We start from the raw sequence: 18188 nt of genomic DNA, 5'->3' as shown, positions 1-18188 counted from the left end.
ACGGTCAGTGTGTCTGGTCACTGTGTCAGGAAACGGTCAGTGTGTCCGGTCACTGTGTCGGGGAACGGTCAGAGTGTCCGGTCACTGTGCTGGGCAAAGGTCAGTGTCCGGGCATGGTGTCGGGGAACGGTCAGTGTGTCGGGTCACTGTGTCGGGGAACGGTCAGTGTCTCCGGTCACTGTCGGGGAATGATCAGTGTGTCCGCTCACTGTGTCTGGGAACGGTCAGTGTGTCCGGTCACTGTGATGGGGAACGGTCAGTGTGTCCTGGCACGGTGTCTGGGAACGGTCAGTGTGTTCGCTCACTGTGTCCTGGAACGGTCAGTGTGTCCACTCACTGTGTCGGGGAACAGTCAGTATGTCCGGTCACTGTGTCGGGGAACGGTCTGTGTGTCGAGTCACTTTTGTAGAACGGTCAGTGTGTCCGGTTAATGTGTCGGGAACGGTCAGTGTGTCCGGTCACTGTTTCGGGGAACGGTCAGTGTGTCCGGTCACTCTGTCGGGGAACGGTCCGTGTGTCGAGTCACTTTTGGAGAACGGTCAGTGTCTCCGGTCACTGTGTCGGGGAACGGTCAGTGTGTCTAGTCATTGTGTCGCGGAACAGTCAGTGAGTCCGGTCACTGTGTCGGGGAGGGGTCAGTGTGTCCAGTCACTGTGTCGGGGAATGGTTAGTGTGTCCGGCCACTGAGTCGGGGAACGGTCAGTATGTCCGGTATCTGTTGGGGGACAGTCAGTGTATCCGGTCACCGTGTCGGGGAACGGTCAGTGTGTCCAGTCACCGTTTCGGGGAATGGTCAGTGTGTCCGGTCACTGTCGCGAAACGGTCAGTGTGTCCGGTCACTGTATCGGGGAACGGTCAGTGTTCGGTCACTGTGTTAGGGAAAGGTCAGTGTGTGTGGTCACAGTCGGGGAACGCTCAGTGTGTCCGGTCACTGTGTCGGCGAACGGTCAGTGTGTCCAGTCACTGTGTTAGGGAAAGGTCAGTGTGTGTGGTCATTATGTCGGGGAACTGTCTGTGTCCGGTCACTGTATCGGGGAACGGTCAGTGTGTCCGATCACTGTCGGGTAACGGTCAGTGTATCCGGTCACTGTGTCGGGGAACGGTCAGTGTATCCGGTCATTGTGTCGCAGAACGGTCAGTGTGTCCGGTCACTGTGTTGGGGAACGGTCAGTGTGTCCGGTCACTGTGTCAGGGAATGGTCAGTGTGTGCGGTCACTGTGTTGGGGAATGGTCAGTGTGTTCGGTCAGTCTGTTAGGGAACGGTCAGTATGTCTGGTCACTGTTGGGGAACGGTCAGTGTGTCCGGTCACTGTGTTGGGGAACGGTCAGTGTGTCCGGTCACTGTGTTGGGGAGCGGTCAGTGTCTCAGTCACCGTTTCGGGGAATGGTCAGTGTGTCCGATCACTGTCGGGTAACGGTCAGTGTATCCGGTCACTGTGTTGGGGAACGATCAGTGTGTCCCGTCACTGTCGGGGAACGGTCAATATGTCCGGCCACTGTATCGGGGAACCGTCAGTGTGTTCGGTCACTGTGTCGGGTAATGGTCAGTGTGTCCGGTCACTGTGTCGGGGAATGGCCAATATGTCCGGTAACTGTCGGGGAACAGTCAGTGTATCCGGTCACCGTGTCGGGTAACGGTCAGTGTTTCCGGTCACTGTGTCGGGGAACGGTCAGTGTGTCCGGTCACTGTGTCGGGGAATGGTCAGTGTGTCCGGTCACTGTGTCGGGGAACGGTCAGTGTGTCCGGTCTCTGTGTCGGGGAACGGTCAGTGTTTCCGGTCACTGTGTCGGGGAATGGTCAGTGTCTCCGGTCACTGTGTCGTGGAACGGTCAGAGTGTCCGGTCACTGTGCTGGGGAACGGTCAGAGTGTCCGGGCATGGTGTCGGGGAGTGGTCAGTGTGTCCGGTCACTGTGTCGGGTATCGGTCAGTGTGTCCGGTCACTGTTGGGGAAAGGGCAGTGTGTCCGGTCAATGTCGGGGAACAGTCAGTGTGTCCGGTCACTGTGTCGGGGAACGGTCAGTGTGTCCGGTCACAGTGTCGGGGAACGGTCAGTGTGTCGGGGAACGGTCAGTGTGTCGGGGAACGGTCAGTGTGTCGGGGAATGGTCAGTGTGTCCGGTCACTGTGTCGGGGAACGGTCAGTGTGTCCGGTCTCTGTGTCGGGGAACGGTCAGTGTGTCCAGTCACTGTGTCGGGGAAGGGTCAGTGAGTCCAGTCACTGTGTCGGGGAAGGGTCAGTGAGTCCAGTCACTGTGTCGGGGAATGGTCAGTGTGTCCGGTCACTGTGTCTGGGAACGGTCAGTGTGTCCGGTCTCTGTGTCGGGGAGTGGTCAGTGTGTCCGGTCACTGTGTCGGGGAACGGTCAGTGTGTACAGTCACTGTGCCTGTGAACGGTCAGTGTGTCCGGTCACTGTGTCGTGGAACGGTCAGAGTGTCCGGTCACTCTGCTGGGGAAAGGTCAGTGTCCGGGCATGGTGTCGGGGAACGGTCAGTGTGTCAGGTCACTTTTGGGGAACGGTCAGTGTGTCCGGTCACTGTGTTGGGGAAAGGGCAGTGTGTCCGGTCACTGTCGGGGAACGGTCAGTGTGTCCGGTCACTGTGTCGGGGAACGTTCAGTGTGTCCGGTCACTGTGTCGGGGAACGGTCAGTGTGTCCAGTCACTGTGTCGGGGAACAGTCAGTGTGTCCGGTCACTGTGTCGGGGAACGGTCAGTGTGTCCGGTCACAGTGTCGGGGAACGGTCAGTGTGTCGGGGAACGGTCAGTGTGTCGGGGAACGGTCAGTGTGTCCGGTCACTGTGTCGGGGAACGGTCAGTGTGTCCGGTCTCTGTGTCGGGGAACGGTCAGTGTTTCCGGTCACTGTGTCGGGGAACGGTCAGTGTGTCCGGTCACAGTGTTAGGGAAAGGTCAGTGTGTCTGGTCACTGTGTCGTGGAACGGTCAGTGTGTCCGGTCACTGTGTCGGGGAAGGGTCAGTGTGTCCGGTCAGTGTGTCGGGGAACGTTCAGTGTCTCCGGTCACTGTGCTGGGGAACGGTCAGTGTGTCCGGCTCCGGTACCGGGGAGCGGTCAGTGTGTCCGGTTATTGGGTTCGGCAACGGTCAGTGTGTCCGGTCACGGTGTCGGGGAACGGTCAGTTTTTCCAGTCACCGTTTCGGGGAATGGTCAGTATGTCCGGCCACTGTATCGGGGAACGGTCAGTGTGTTCGGTCACTGTGTCGGGGAATGGTCAGTGTGTCCGGTCACGGTGTTCGTGAACGGTCAGTGTGTCCGGTCACTGTCGGGGAACGGTCAGTATGTCCGGCCACTGTATCGGGGAACGGTCAGTGTGTTCGGTCACTGTGTCGGGGAATGGTCAGTGTGTCCGGTCACGGTGTTCGTGAACGGTCAGTGTGTCCGGTCACTGTCGGGGAACGGTCAGTATGTCCGGCCACTGTATCGGGGAATGGTCAGTGTGTTCGGTCACTGTGTCGGGGAATGGTCAGTATGTCCGGTCACTGTGTTCGTGAACCGTCAGTGTGCCCGGTCACTGTGTCGGGTAACGGTCAGTGTGTCCGGTCACTGTGTCGGTGAACGGTGAGTGTCCAGTCACTGTGTCGGGGAAGGCTCAGTGTGTCCGGTCACTGTGTCTGGGAACGGTCAGTGTGTGCGGTCTCTGTGTCGGGGAGTGGTCAGTGTGTCCGGTCACTGTCGGGGAACGGTCAGTGTGTCCGGTCACTGTGTAGGGGAACGGTCAGTGTGTACAGTCACTGTGCCTGTGAACGGTCAGTGTGTCCGGTCACTGTGTCGGGGAACGGTCAGAGTGTCCGGTCACTGTGCCAGGGAATGGTCAGTGTGTCCGGCTCCGGTTCCGGGGAGCGGTCAGTGTGTCCGGTTATTGAGTTCGGCAACGGTCAGTGTGTCCGGTCACTGTGACGGGGAACGGTGAGTGTGTCCGGTCACTGTCGGGGAACAGTCAGTGTGTCCGGTCACTGTGTCGGGGAATGGTCAGTGTGTCCGGTCACTGTGTCGGGTAACGGTCAGTGTGTCCGGTCACGGTGTCGGGGAACGGTCAGTTTGTCCAGTCACCGTTTCGGGGAATGGTCAGTATGTCCGGTCACTGTATCGGGGAACGGTCAGTGTGTTCGGTCATTGTGTCGGGGAATGGTCAGTGTGTCCGGTCACGGTGTTCGTGAACGGTCAGTGTGTCCGGTCACTGTTGGGGAACGGTCAGTATGTCCGGCCACTGTATCGGGGAATGGTCAGTGTGTTCGGTCACTGTGTCGGGGAATGGTCAGTATGTCCGGTCACTGTGTTCGTGAACCGTCAGTGTGTCCGGTCACTGTGTCGGGTAACGGTCAGTGTGTCTGGTCACTGTGTCGGTGAACGGTGAGTGTCCAGTCACTGTGTCGGGGAAGGGTCAGTGAGTCCAGTCACTTTGTCGGGGAATGGTCAGTGTGTCCGGTCACTGTGTCTGGGAACGGTCAGTGTGTCCGGTCTCTGTGTCGGGGAGTGGTCAGTGTGTCCGGTCACTGTGTCGGGGAACGGTCAGTGTGTACAGTCACTGTGCCTGTGAACGGTCAGTATGTCCGGTCACTGTGTCGTGGAACGGTCAGAGTGTCCGGTCACTCTGCTGGGGAAAGGTCAGTGTCCGGGCATGGTGTCGGGGAACGGTCAGTGTGTCAGGTCACTTTTGGGGAACGGTCAGTGTGTCCGGTCACTGTGTTGGGGAAAGGGCAGTGTGTCCGGTCACTGTCGGGGAACGGTCAGTGTGTCCGGTCACTGTGTCGGGGAACGTTCAGTGTGTCCGGTCACTGTGTCGGGGAACGGTCAGTGTGTCCAGTCACTGTGTCGGGGAACAGTCAGTGTGTCCGGTCACTGTGTCGGGGAACGGTCAGTGTGTCCGGTCACAGTGTCGGGGAACGGTCAGTGTGTCGGGGAACGGTCAGTGTGTCGGGGAACGGTCAGTGTGTCCGGTCACTGTGTCGGGGAACGGTCAGTGTGTCCGGTCTCTGTGTCGGGGAACGGTCAGTGTTTCCGGTCACTGTGTCGGGGAACGGTCAGTGTGTCCGGTCACAGTGTTAGGGAAAGGTCAGTGTGTCTGGTCACTGTGTCGTGGAACGGTCAGTGTGTCCGGTCACTGTGTCGGGGAAGGGTCAGTGTGTCCGGTCAGTGTGTCGGGGAACGTTCAGTGTCTCCGGTCACTGTGTCGTGGAACGGTCAGAGTGTCCGGTCACTGTGCTGGGGAACGGTCAGTGTGTCCGGCTCCGGTACCGGGGAGCGGTCAGTGTGTCCGGTTATTGGGTTCGGCAACGGTCAGTGTGTCCGGTCACGGTGTCGGGGAACGGTCAGTTTTTCCAGTCACCGTTTCGGGGAATGGTCAGTATGTCCGGCCACTGTATCGGGGAACGGTCAGTGTGTTCGGTCACTGTGTCGGGGAATGGTCAGTGTGTCCGGTCACGGTGTTCGTGAACGGTCAGTGTGTCCGGTCACTGTCGGGGAACGGTCAGTATGTCCGGCCACTGTATCGGGGAATGGTCAGTGTGTTCGGTCACTGTGTCGGGGAATGGTCAGTATGTCCGGTCACTGTGTTCGTGAACCGTCAGTGTGCCCGGTCACTGTGTCGGGTAACGGTCAGTGTGTCCGGTCACTGTGTCGGTGAACGGTGAGTGTCCAGTCACTGTGTCGGGGAAGGGTCAGTGTGTCCGGTCACTGTGTCTGGGAACGGTCAGTGTGTGCGGTCTCTGTGTCGGGGAGTGGTCAGTGTGTCCGGTCACTGTCGGGGAACGGTCAGTGTGTCCGGTCACTGTGTAGGGGAACGGTCAGTGTGTACAGTCACTGTGCCTGTGAACGGTCAGTGTGTCCGGTCACTGTGTCGGGGAACGGTCAGAGTGTCCGGTCACTGTGCCAGGGAATGGTCAGTGTGTCCGGCTCCGGTTCCGGGGAGCGGTCAGTGTGTCCGGTTATTGAGTTCGGCAACGGTCAGTGTGTCCGGTCACTGTGACGGGGAACGGTGAGTGTGTCCGGTCACTGTCGGGGAACGGTCAGTGTGTCCGGTCACTGTGTCGGGGAATGGTCAGTGTGTCCGGTCACTGTGTCGGGTAACGGTCAGTGTGTCCGGTCACGGTGTCGGGGAACGGTCAGTTTGTCCAGTCACCGTTTCGGGGAATGGTCAGTATGTCCGGTCACTGTATCGGGGAACGGTCAGTGTGTTCGGTCATTGTGTCGGGGAATGGTCAGTGTGTCCGGTCACGGTGTTCGTGAACGGTCAGTGTGTCCGGTCACTGTTGGGGAACGGTCAGTATGTCCGGCCACTGTATCGGGGAATGGTCAGTGTGTTCGGTCACTGTGTCGGGGAATGGTCAGTATGTCCGGTCACTGTGTTCGTGAACCGTCAGTGTGTCCGGTCACTGTGTCGGGTAACGGTCAGTGTGTCCGGTCACTGTGTCGGTGAACGGTGAGTGTCCAGTCACTGTGTCGGGGAAGGGTCAGTGAGTCCAGTCACTTTGTCGGGGAATGGTCAGTGTGTCCGGTCACTGTGTCTGGGAACGGTCAGTGTGTCCGGTCTCTGTGTCGGGGAGTGGTCAGTGTGTCCGGTCACTGTGTCGGGGAACGGTCAGTGTGTACAGTCACTGTGCCTGTGAACGGTCAGAGTGTCCGGTCACTGTGCTGGGCAATGGTCAGTGTCCGGGCATGGTGTCGGGGAACGGTCAGTGTGTCGGGTCACTGTGTCGGGGAACGGTCAGTGTCTCCGGTCACTGTCGGGGAATGATCAGTGTGTCCGCTCACTGTGTCTGGGAACGGTCAGTGTGTCCGGTCACTGTGATGGGGAACGGTCAGTGTGTTCGCTCACTGTGTCTGGGAACGGTCAGTGTGTCCACTCACTGTGTCGGGGAACGGTCAGTGTGTCCGGTCACTGTGTCGGGGAACAGTCAGTATGTCCGGTCACTGTGTCGGGGAACGGTCCGTGTGTCGAGTCACTTTTGTAGAACGGTCAGTGTGTCCGGTTACTGTGTCGGGAACGGTCAGTGTCTAGTCATTGTGTCGCGGAACAGTCAGTGATTCCGGTCACTGTGTTGGGGAAAGGTCAGTGTGTCCGGTCACTGTGTCAGGGAACAGTCAGTATGTCCGGTCACTGTGTCGGGGAACGGTCAGTGTGTCCGGTCACTGTGTCGGGGAACGGTCCGTGTGTCGAGTCACTTTTGGAGAACGGTCAGTGTGTCCGGTCACTGTGTCGGGGAACGGTCAGTGTCTCCGGTCACTGTCGGGGAACGGTCAGTGTGTCTAGTCATTGTGTCGCGGAACAGTCAGAGTGTCCGGTCACTCTGCTGGGGAAAGGTCAGTGTCCGGGCATGGTGTCGGGGAACGGTCAGTGTGTCCGGTCACTGTGTCGGGGAACGGTCAGTGTGTCCGGTCTCTGTGTCGGGGAACGGTCAGTGTTTCCGGTCACTGTGTCGGGGAACGGTCAGTGTGTCCGGTCACAGTGTTAGGGAAAGGTCAGTGTGTCTGGTCACTGTGTCGTGGAACGGTCAGTGTGTCCGGTCACTGTGTCGGGGAAGGGTCAGTGTGTCCGGTCAGTGTGTCGGGGAACGTTCAGTGTCTCCGGTCACTGTGTCGTGGAACGGTCAGAGTGTCCGGTCACTGTGCTGGGGAACGGTCAGTGTGTCCGGCTCCGGTACCGGGGAGCGGTCAGTGTGTCCGGTTATTGGGTTCGGCAACGGTCAGTGTGTCCGGTCACGGTGTCGGGGAACGGTCAGTTTTTCCAGTCACCGTTTCGGGGAATGGTCAGTATGTCCGGCCACTGTATCGGGGAACGGTCAGTGTGTTCGGTCACTGTGTCGGGGAATGGTCAGTGTGTCCGGTCACGGTGTTCGTGAACGGTCAGTGTGTCCGGTCACTGTCGGGGAACGGTCAGTATGTCCGGCCACTGTATCGGGGAATGGTCAGTGTGTTCGGTCACTGTGTCGGGGAATGGTCAGTATGTCCGGTCACTGTGTTCGTGAACCGTCAGTGTGCCCGGTCACTGTGTCGGGTAACGGTCAGTGTGTCCGGTCACTGTGTCGGTGAACGGTGAGTGTCCAGTCACTGTGTCGGGGAAGGGTCAGTGTGTCCGGTCACTGTGTCTGGGAACGGTCAGTGTGTGCGGTCTCTGTGTCGGGGAGTGGTCAGTGTGTCCGGTCACTGTCGGGGAACGGTCAGTGTGTCCGGTCACTGTGTAGGGGAACGGTCAGTGTGTACAGTCACTGTGCCTGTGAACGGTCAGTGTGTCCGGTCACTGTGTCGGGGAACGGTCAGAGTGTCCGGTCACTGTGCCAGGGAATGGTCAGTGTGTCCGGCTCCGGTTCCGGGGAGCGGTCAGTGTGTCCGGTTATTGAGTTCGGCAACGGTCAGTGTGTCCGGTCACTGTGACGGGGAACGGTGAGTGTGTCCGGTCACTGTCGGGGAACGGTCAGTGTGTCCGGTCACTGTGTCGGGGAATGGTCAGTGTGTCCGGTCACTGTGTCGGGTAACGGTCAGTGTGTCCGGTCACGGTGTCGGGGAACGGTCAGTTTGTCCAGTCACCGTTTCGGGGAATGGTCAGTATGTCCGGTCACTGTATCGGGGAACGGTCAGTGTGTTCGGTCATTGTGTCGGGGAATGGTCAGTGTGTCCGGTCACGGTGTTCGTGAACGGTCAGTGTGTCCGGTCACTGTTGGGGAACGGTCAGTATGTCCGGCCACTGTATCGGGGAATGGTCAGTGTGTTCGGTCACTGTGTCGGGGAATGGTCAGTATGTCCGGTCACTGTGTTCGTGAACCGTCAGTGTGTCCGGTCACTGTGTCGGGTAACGGTCAGTGTGTCCGGTCACTGTGTCGGTGAACGGTGAGTGTCCAGTCACTGTGTCGGGGAAGGGTCAGTGAGTCCAGTCACTTTGTCGGGGAATGGTCAGTGTGTCCGGTCACTGTGTCTGGGAACGGTCAGTGTGTCCGGTCTCTGTGTCGGGGAGTGGTCAGTGTGTCCGGTCACTGTGTCGGGGAACGGTCAGTGTGTACAGTCACTGTGCCTGTGAACGGTCAGAGTGTCCGGTCACTGTGCTGGGCAATGGTCAGTGTCCGGGCATGGTGTCGGGGAACGGTCAGTGTGTCGGGTCACTGTGTCGGGGAACGGTCAGTGTCTCCGGTCACTGTCGGGGAATGATCAGTGTGTCCGCTCACTGTGTCTGGGAACGGTCAGTGTGTCCGGTCACTGTGATGGGGAACGGTCAGTGTGTTCGCTCACTGTGTCTGGGAACGGTCAGTGTGTCCACTCACTGTGTCGGGGAACGGTCAGTGTGTCCGGTCACTGTGTCGGGGAACAGTCAGTATGTCCGGTCACTGTGTCGGGGAACGGTCCGTGTGTCGAGTCACTTTTGTAGAACGGTCAGTGTGTCCGGTTACTGTGTCGGGAACGGTCAGTGTCTAGTCATTGTGTCGCGGAACAGTCAGTGATTCCGGTCACTGTGTTGGGGAAAGGTCAGTGTGTCCGGTCACTGTGTCAGGGAACAGTCAGTATGTCCGGTCACTGTGTCGGGGAACGGTCAGTGTGTCCGGTCACTGTGTCGGGGAACGGTCCGTGTGTCGAGTCACTTTTGGAGAACGGTCAGTGTGTCCGGTCACTGTGTCGGGGAACGGTCAGTGTCTCCGGTCACTGTCGGGGAACGGTCAGTGTGTCTAGTCATTGTGTCGCGGAACAGTCAGTGAGTCCGGTCACTGTGTCGGGGAGGGGTCAGTGTGTCCAGTCACTGTGTCGGGGAATGGTTAGTGTGTCCGGCCACTGAGTCGGGGAACGGTCAGTATGTCCGGTATCTGTTGGGGGACAGTCAGTGTGTCCGGTCACTGTCGCGAAACGGTCAGTGTGTCCGGTCACTGTATCGGGGAACGGTCAGTGTTCGGTCACTGTGTTAGGGAACGGTCAGTGTGTCCGGTCACTGTGTCAGGGAATGGTCAGTGTGTGCGGTCACTGTGTTGGGGAATGGTCAGTGTGTTCGGTCAGTCTGTTAGGGAACGGTCAGTATGTCTGGTCACTGTTGGGGAACGGTCAGTGTGTCCGGTCACTGTGTTGGGGAACGGTCAGTGTGTCCGGTCACTGTGTTGGGGAACGGTCAGTGTCTCAGTCACTGTGTTGGGGAACGGTCAGTGTGTCCGGTCACCGTGTCGGGGAACGGTCAGTGTGTCCAGTCACCGTTTCGGGGAATGGTCAGTGTGTCCGATCACTGTCGGGTAACGGTCAGTGTATCCGGTCACTGTGTCGGGGAAAGGTCAGTGTGTCCGGTCACAGTCGGGGAACGGTCAGTGTGTCCGGTCATTGTGTCGCAGAACGGTCAGTGTGTCCGGTCACTGTGTCAGGGAATGGTCAGTGTGTGCGGTCACTGTGTCGGAGAATGGTCAGTGTGTTCGGTCAGTCTGTTGGGGAACGGTCAGTGTGTCCGGTCACTGTGTTGGGGAACGGTCAGTGTCTCAGTCACTGTGTTGGGGGACGGTCAGTGTGTCCGGTCACTGAGTCGGGGAAGGGTCAGTGTGTCCGGTCACTGTGTTGGGGAACGATCAGTGTGTCCGGTCACTGTCGGGGAACGGTCAATATGTCCGGCCACTGTATCGGGGAACGGTCAGTGTGTCCGGTCACTGTGTCGGGGAATGGCCAATATGTCCGGTAACTGTCGGGGAACAGTCAGTGTATCCGGTCACCGTGTCGGGTAACGGTCAGTGTGTCCGGTCACTGTGTCGGGGAGTGGTCAGTGTGTCCGGTCACTGTCGGTGAATGGTCAGTGTGTCTGGTCACTGTCGTGGAACAGTCAAAGTGTCCGGTCACTGTGTCGGGAAACGGTCAGTGTGTCCGGTCACTGTGTCAGGGAACGGTCAGTGTGTCTGGTCACTGTGTCGTGGAACGGTCAGAGTGTCCGGTCACTGTGCTGGGGAACGGTCAGTGTGTCCGGTCACTGTGTTGGGGAAAGGGCAGTGTGTCCGGTCACTGTCGGGGAACGGTCAGTGTGCCCGGTCACTGTGTCGGGAACGTTCAGTGTGTCCGGTCACTGTGTCGGGGATCGGTCAGTATGTCCGCCCACTGTATCGGGGAACGGTCAGTGTTTCCGGTCACTGTGTCAGGGAACGTTCAGTGTGTCCGGTCACTGTGTCGGGAACGTTCAGTGTGTCCGGTCTCTGTGTCGGGGAAGGGTCAGTGTGTCCGGTCAGTGTGTCGGGGAACGTTCAGTGTGTCCGGTCACTGTGTCCGGGAACAGTCAGTGTGTCCGGTCAGTGTGTCGGGGAACGTTCAGTGTCTCCGGTCACTGTGTCGGGGAACGGTCAGTGTGTCCGGTCACTGTGTCAGGGAACGGTCAGTATGTCCGGTCACTGTGTCGGGGAACGGTCACTGTGTCCGGTCTCTGTGTTGGGGAACGGTCAGTGTGTCCGGTCATTGTGTCGGGGAACGGTCAGTGTGTCCGGTCACTGTGTCGAGGAACGGTCAGTGTGTCCGGTCACTGTGTCGAGGAACGGTCAGTGTGTCCGGTCAGTGTGTCGGGGAACGTTCAGTGTCTCCGGTCACTGTGCCAGGGAACGGTCAGTGTGTCCGGCTCCGGTACCAGGGAGCGGTCAGTGTGTCCGGTTATTGGGTTCGGCAACGGTCAGTGTGTACAGTCACTGTGCCTGTGAACGGTCAGTATGTCCGGTCACTGTGTCGGGTAACGGTCAGTGTGTCCGGTCACTGTCGGGGAACGGTCAATATGTCCGGCCACTGTATCGGGGAACGGTCAGTGTGTTCGGTCACTGTGTCGGGTAATGGTCAGTATGTCCGGTCACCGTGTTGGGTAACGGTCAGTGTGTCCGGTTACCATGTCGGGGAATGGTCAGTGTGTCCGGTCACTGTGTCGGGGAACGGTTAGTGTGTCCGGTCACTGTGTCGGGGAACGGTCAGTGTGTCCGGTCACTGTGTCGGGGAACGGTCAGTGTGTCCGGTCACTGTCGGGGAACGGTCAGTGTGTCCGGTCACTGTCGTGGAACGGTCAGAGTGTCCGGTCACTGTGCTGGGGAATGGTCAGTGTGTCCGGTCACTGTCGGGGAACGGTCAGTGTGTCCGGTCACTGTCGTGGAACGGTCAGAGTGTCCGGTCACTGTGCTGGGGAACGGTCAGTGTTTCGGGTCACTGTGTCGGGGAACGGTCAGTGTGTCCGGTCACTGTGTTGGGGAACGGTCAGTGTGTCCGGTCACTGTGTCGGGGAAGGGTCAGTGTGTCCGGTAACTGTCGTGGAACAGTCAGTGTGTCAGGTCACTGTGTCGGGGAACGGTCAGTGTGTCCGGTCACTGTGTCGGGGAACGGTCAGTGTGTCCGGTAACTGTGTCGGAGAACGGTCAGTGTGTCCGGTTACTGTCATGGAACAGTCAGTGTGTCAGGTCACTGTGTCGGGGAACGGTCAGTGTGTCCGGTCACTGTGTCGGGGAACGGTCAGTGTGTCCGATCATTGTGCCGGGGAACGGTCAGTGTGTCCGGTCACTGTGTCGGGGAGTGCTCAGTGTGTCCGGTCATGGTGTCGGTGAACGGTCAGTGTGTCCGGTCACTGTGTCGGGGAGTGCTCAGTGTGTCCGGTCACTGTGTCGGGGAACGGTCAGTGTGTCCGGTCACTGTGACGGGGAGTGGTCAGTGAATCCGGTCACTGTGTCGGGGAATGGTCAGTGTGTCCGGTCACTGTGTCGGGGAATGGTCAGTGTGTCCGGTCACTGTCGGAGAATGGTCAGTGTGTCCGGTCACTGTCGGGGAATGGTCAGTGTGTCCGGTCACTGTGTCAGTGAACGGTCAGTGTGTTCGGTCACTGTGTCGGGGAACGGTCAGTGTGTCCGGTCACTGTGTCGGGGAACGGTCACTGTGTCCGGTCTCTGTGTCGGGCAACGGTCACTGTGTCCGGTCTCTGTGTCGGGGAACGGTCAGTGTGTCCGGTCACTGTGTCGGGGAACGGTCACTGTGTCCGGTCTCTGTGTCGGGGAACGGTCAGTGTGTCTGGTCATTGTGTCAGGGAACGGTCAGTGTGTCCGGTCACTGTGTCGAGGAACGGTCAGTGTGTCCGGTCACTGTGTCGGGGAACGGTCTCTGTGTCCGGTCTCTGTGTCGGGGAACGGTCAGTGTGTCCGGTCATTGTGTCAGGGAACGGTCAGTGTGTCCGGTCACTGTGTCGAGGAACGGTCAGTGTGTCCGGTCACTGTGTCGGAACGTTCAGTGTCTCCGGTCACTGTGCCAGGGAACGTTCAGTGTGTCCGGCTCCGGTACCGGGGAGAGGTCAGTGTGTCCGGTTATTGGGTTCGGCAACGGTCAGTGTGTCCGGTCACGGTGTCGGGGAACGCTCAGTGTGTCCAGTCACTGTTGGGGAAGGGTCAGTGTGTCCGGTCACTGTGTCGGGGAACGGTCAGTGTGTCCGGTTACCGTGTCGGGGAACGGTCAGTGTCTCCGGTCACTGTGTTGTGGAACGGTCAGTGTGTCCGGTCACCGTGTCGGGGAACGGTCCGTATGCCCGGTCACCGTGTTGGGTAACGGTCAGTGTGTCCAATCACCGTGTCGGGGAACGGTCAGTGTGTCCGGTCACTGTATCGGGGAACGGTCAGTGTGTCCGGTCGCTGTATCGGGGAACGGTCAGTGTGTCTGGTCACTGTGTCGGGAAACGGTCAGTGTGTCCGGTCACTGTGTCGGGGAACGGTCAGTGTGTCCGGTCACTGTGTCGGGGAACGGTCAGTGTGTCCGGTCACTGTGTCGGGGAACGGTCAGTGTGTCCGGTCACTGTGTCGGGGAACGGTCAGTGTGTCATGTCACTGTGTCGGTGAACTGTCAGTGTGTCCGGTCACTGTATCGGGGAAGGGTCAGTGTGTCCGGTGACTGTCGGGGAGTGGTCAGTGTGTCCGGTCACTGTGTCGGGCAACGGTCAGTGTGTCTGGTTACTGTGTTGGGGAACGGTCAGTGTGTCGGGTCACTGTGTTGGGGATCGGTCAGTGTGTCCGCTCACTGTGTCGGGGAACGGTCAGTGTGTCCGGTCAGTGTGTTGGGGAACGTTCAGTGTGTCCGGTCACTGTGTCGGGGAACGGTCAGTGTGTCTGGTCACTGTGTCGGGGAACGGTCAGTGTGTCCGGTTACTGTGTTGGGGAACGGTCAGTGTGTCCGCTCACTGTGTCGGGAAATGGTCAGTGTGTCCTGTCACTGAGCCTGGGAGTGGTCAGTGTGTCCAGTTACTGTGTTGGGGAACGGTGAGTGTGTCCTGCCACTGTGTCGGGGAACGGTGAGTGTGTCCAGTCAGTGTGTCGTGGAACTGTCAGTGTGTCCAGTCACTGTGTTGGGGAACAGTCACTTACACTGTGATGTAACGGGCAGTGTCACTCGGGCTGTGCTGTAACGGGCAGTGTCACTCGGGCTGTGCTGTAACGGGCAGTGTCACTCGGGCTGTGCTGTAACGGGCAGTGTCACTCGGGCTGTGCTGTAACGGGCAGTGTCACTCGGGCTGTGCTGTAACGGGCAGTGTCACTCGGGCTGTGCTGTAACGGGCAGTGTCACTCGGGCTGTGCTGTAACGGGCAGTGTCACTCGGGCTGTGCTGTAACGGGCAGTGTCACTCGGGCTGTTCTGTAACGGGCAGTGCCACTCGGGCTGTGCTGTAACGGGCAGTGCCACTCGGGCTGTGCTGTAACGGGCAGTGTCACTCGGGCTGTGCTGTAACGGGCAGTGTCACTCGGGCTGTGCTGTAACGGGCAGTGTCACTCGGGCTGTGCTGTAACGGGCAGTGTCACTCGGGCTGTGCTGTAACGGGCAGTGTCACTCGGGCTGTGCTGTAACGGGCAGTGTCACTCGGGCTGTGCTGTAACGGGCAGTGTCACTCGGGCTGTGCTGTAACGGGCAGTGTCACTCGGGCTGTGCTGTAACGGGCAGTGTCACTCGGGCTGTGCTGTAACGGGCAGTGTCACTCGGGCTTTGCTGTAACGGGCAGTGTCACTCGGGCTGTGCTGTAACGGGCAGTGTCACTCGGGCTGTGCTGTAACGGGCAGTGTCACTCGGGCTGTGCTGTAACGGGCAGTGTCACTTGGGCTGTGCTGTAACGGGCAGTCTCACTCGGACTGTGCTGTAACGGGCAGTCTCACTCGGACTGTGCTGTAACGGGCAGTGCCACTCGGGCTGTGCTGTAACGGGCAGTGTCACTCGGGCTGTGCTGTAACGGGCAGTGTCACTTGGGCTGTGCTGTAACGGGCAGTGTCACTCGGGCTGTGCTGTAACGGGCAGTGTCACTCGGGCTGTGCTGTAACGGGCAGTGTCACTCGGGCTGTGCTGTAACGGGCAGTGTCACTCGGGCTGTGCTGTAACGGGCAGTGTCACTCGGGCTGTGCTGTAACGGGCAGTGTCACTCGGGCTGTGCTGTAACGGGCAGTGTCACTCGGGCTGTGCTGTAACGGGCAGTGTCACTCGGGCTGTGCTGTAACGGGCAGTGTCACTCGGGCTGTGCTGTAACGGGCAGTGTCACTCGGGCTGTGCTGTAACGGGCAGTGTCACTCGGGCTGTGCTGTAACGGGCAGTGTCACTCGGGCTGTGCTGTAACGGGCAGTGTCACTCGGGCTGTGCTGTAACGGGCAGTGTCACTCGGGCTGTGCTGTAACGGGCAGTGTCACTCGGGCTGTGCTGTAACGGGCAGTGTCACTTGGGCTGTGCTGTAACGGGCAGTGTCACTCGGGCTGTGCTGTAACGGGCAGTGTCACTCGGGCTGTGCTGTAACGGGCAGTGTCACTCGGGCTGTGCTGTAACGGGCAGTGTCACTCGGGCTGTGCTGTAACGGGCAGTGTCACTCGGACTGTGCTGTAACGGGCAGTGTCACTCGGGCTGTGCTGTAACGGGCAGTGTCACTCGGGCTGTGCTGTAACGGGCAGTGTCACTTGGGCTGTGCTGTAACGGGCAGTGTCACTCGGGCTGTGCTGTAACGGGCAGTGTCACTCGGGCTGTTCTGTAACGGGCAGTGTCACTCGGGCTGTGCTGTAACGGGCAGTGTCACTCGGGCTGTGCTGTAACGGGCAGTGTCACTCGGGCTGTGCTGTAACGGGCAGTGCCACTCGGGCTGTGCTGTAACGGGCAGTGTCACTCGGGCTGTGCTGTAACGGGCAGTGTCACTCGGGCTGTGCTGTAACGGGCAGTGTCACTCGGGCTGTGCTGTAACGGGCAGTGTCACTCGGGCTGTGCTGTAACGGGCAGTGTCACTCGGGCTGTGCTGTAACGGGCAGTGTCACTCGGGCTGTGCTGTAACGGGCAGTGTCACTCGGGCTGTGCTGTAACGGGCAGTGTCACTTGGGCTGTGCTGTAACGGGCAGTGTCACTCGGACTGTGCTGTTTCGGGGACTGTCAATAGAGAGAAAGTTTTAAATCACCAGGCTTAACTGATAGAGGGAAGGTTTTAAATCTGCTTCTTGCTGCTCTTGAGATCTAAGCAGAACGGACTTAAAATGGAATCTGCTCCCCTTCGTCTGGAGGTTCTGAAGGGCTCTACCAATCAAGCTCGAGCAATGGATCAGTCTAGCAATTCCAAAACAGTTGACTGGCAGATAGCCAAGTCCATCAAATTGACATCATGGGACCCTGCCACAGAGCGCACTGCACTGAGGGGAGTCCCCTTGGACCATTTCAAAGAGCACATTGGACCAGGGCTGTTTCCAGTAATGGTCCAGATGCAAACGTTAAAAGCACAGTCCGCAGATTTGAAGCAGCCAGCAAAACAGACGTTAGAGAGCGGAACAAGGGTCAGACAAGGATTCAACAGATGTTCCTTACACGTCTCACCCAGGCTGTTCTCTATTCACAGGGTGATGTCGGGCTGGCGATGGGAAAGCTATATGGGAACGATTTCAGCCAGACGACAATCTCCCGTTTTGAAGCACTGAATCTTAGCTTTAAGAACATGTGCAAACTAAAACCGTTACTGGAGAAATGGCTGAACGATGCTGGTATTTAACCTTCCACCCATCACCTCCTAGAAACCTGGTGATGGGATGTTTGGGGATTTGGGAGGGGCTGTGGATGGGCAGTTGCTGAGGGGTGTCTCGAATGGGTAATGGTGTTGGGTGTTGCATGATGGAGTTGCGTGAGTGGATGAGGGGGTTGTGTGAGGGGGTTGGTGAGTGGGTGAGGGGGTTGGTGAGTGGGTGAGGGGGTTGGTGAGTGGGTGAGGGGGTTGGATGAGTGGGTGTGGGGGTTGGATGAGTGGGTGAGGGAGTTGGATGAGTGGGTGAGGGAGTTGGATGAGTGGGTGAGGGAGTTGGATGAGTGGGTGAGGGAGTTGGATGAGTGGGTGAGGGAGTTGGATGAGTGGGTGAGGGAGTTGGATGAGTGGGTGAGGGAGTTGGATGAGTGGGTGAGGGAGTTGGATGAGTGGGTGAGGGAGTTGGATGAGTGGGTGAGGGAGTTGGATGAGTGGGTGAAGGAGTTGGATGAGTGGGTGAGGGAGTTGGATGAGTGGGTGAGGGAGTTGGATGAGTGGGTGAGGGAGTTGGATGAGTGGGTGAGGGAGTTGGATGAGTGGGTGAGGGAGTTGGATGAGTGGGTGAGGGAGTTGGATGAGTGGGTGAGGGAGTTGGATGAGTGGGTGAGGGAGTTGGATGAGTGGGTGAGGGAGTTGGATGAGTGGGTGAGGGAGTTGGATGAGTGGGTGAGGGAGTTGGATGAGTGGGTGAGGGAGTTGGATGAGTGGGTGAGGGAGTTGGATGAGTGGGTGAGGGAGTTGGATGAGTGGGTGAGGGAGTTGGATGAGTGGGTGAGGGAGTTGGATGAGTGGGTGAGGGAGTTGGATGAGTGGGTGAGGGAGTTGGATGAGTGGGTGAGGGAGTTGGATGAGTGGGTGAGGGAGTTGGATGAGTGGGTGAGGGAGTTGGATGAGTGGGTGAGGGAGTTGGATGAGTGGGTGAGGGAGTTGGATGAGTGGGTGAGGGAGTTGGATGAGTGGGTGAGGGAGTTGGATGAGTGGGTGAGGGAGTTGGATGAGTGGGTGAGGGAGTTGGATGAGTGGGTGAGGGAGTTGGATGAGTGGGTGAGGGAGTTGGATGAGTGGGTGAGGGAGTTGGATGAGTGGGTGAGGGAGTTGGATGAGTGGGTGAGGGAGTTGGATGAGTGGGTGAGGGAGTTGGATGAGTGGGTGAGGGGGTTGGATGAGTGGGTGAGGGGGTTGGATGAGTGGGTGAGGGGGTTGGATGAGTGGG

General features: G+C 58.8%; 1 protein-coding gene across 1 annotated transcript in view; it reads left to right on the top strand.

The window, feature by feature from the left end:
* pou2f2b (POU class 2 homeobox 2b) overlaps positions 1 to 18188 on the top strand; it is a 1400389-nt gene that overhangs the window by 1130087 nt on the left and 252114 nt on the right. Inside the window, exon 10 of the mRNA XM_072470112.1 lies at positions 16799 to 16940. Coding sequence (XP_072326213.1) covers positions 16799 to 16940 — 142 coding nt within the window. The remainder of the gene's footprint in view (positions 1 to 16798; positions 16941 to 18188) is intronic.

The sequence above is a fragment of the Scyliorhinus torazame genome, chromosome 12 (assembly GCF_047496885.1).
Source record: "Scyliorhinus torazame isolate Kashiwa2021f chromosome 12, sScyTor2.1, whole genome shotgun sequence".
NCBI classification, from domain to species: domain Eukaryota; kingdom Metazoa; phylum Chordata; class Chondrichthyes; order Carcharhiniformes; family Scyliorhinidae; genus Scyliorhinus; species Scyliorhinus torazame.
This window is presented reverse-complemented; position numbering and strand designations above follow the sequence as displayed.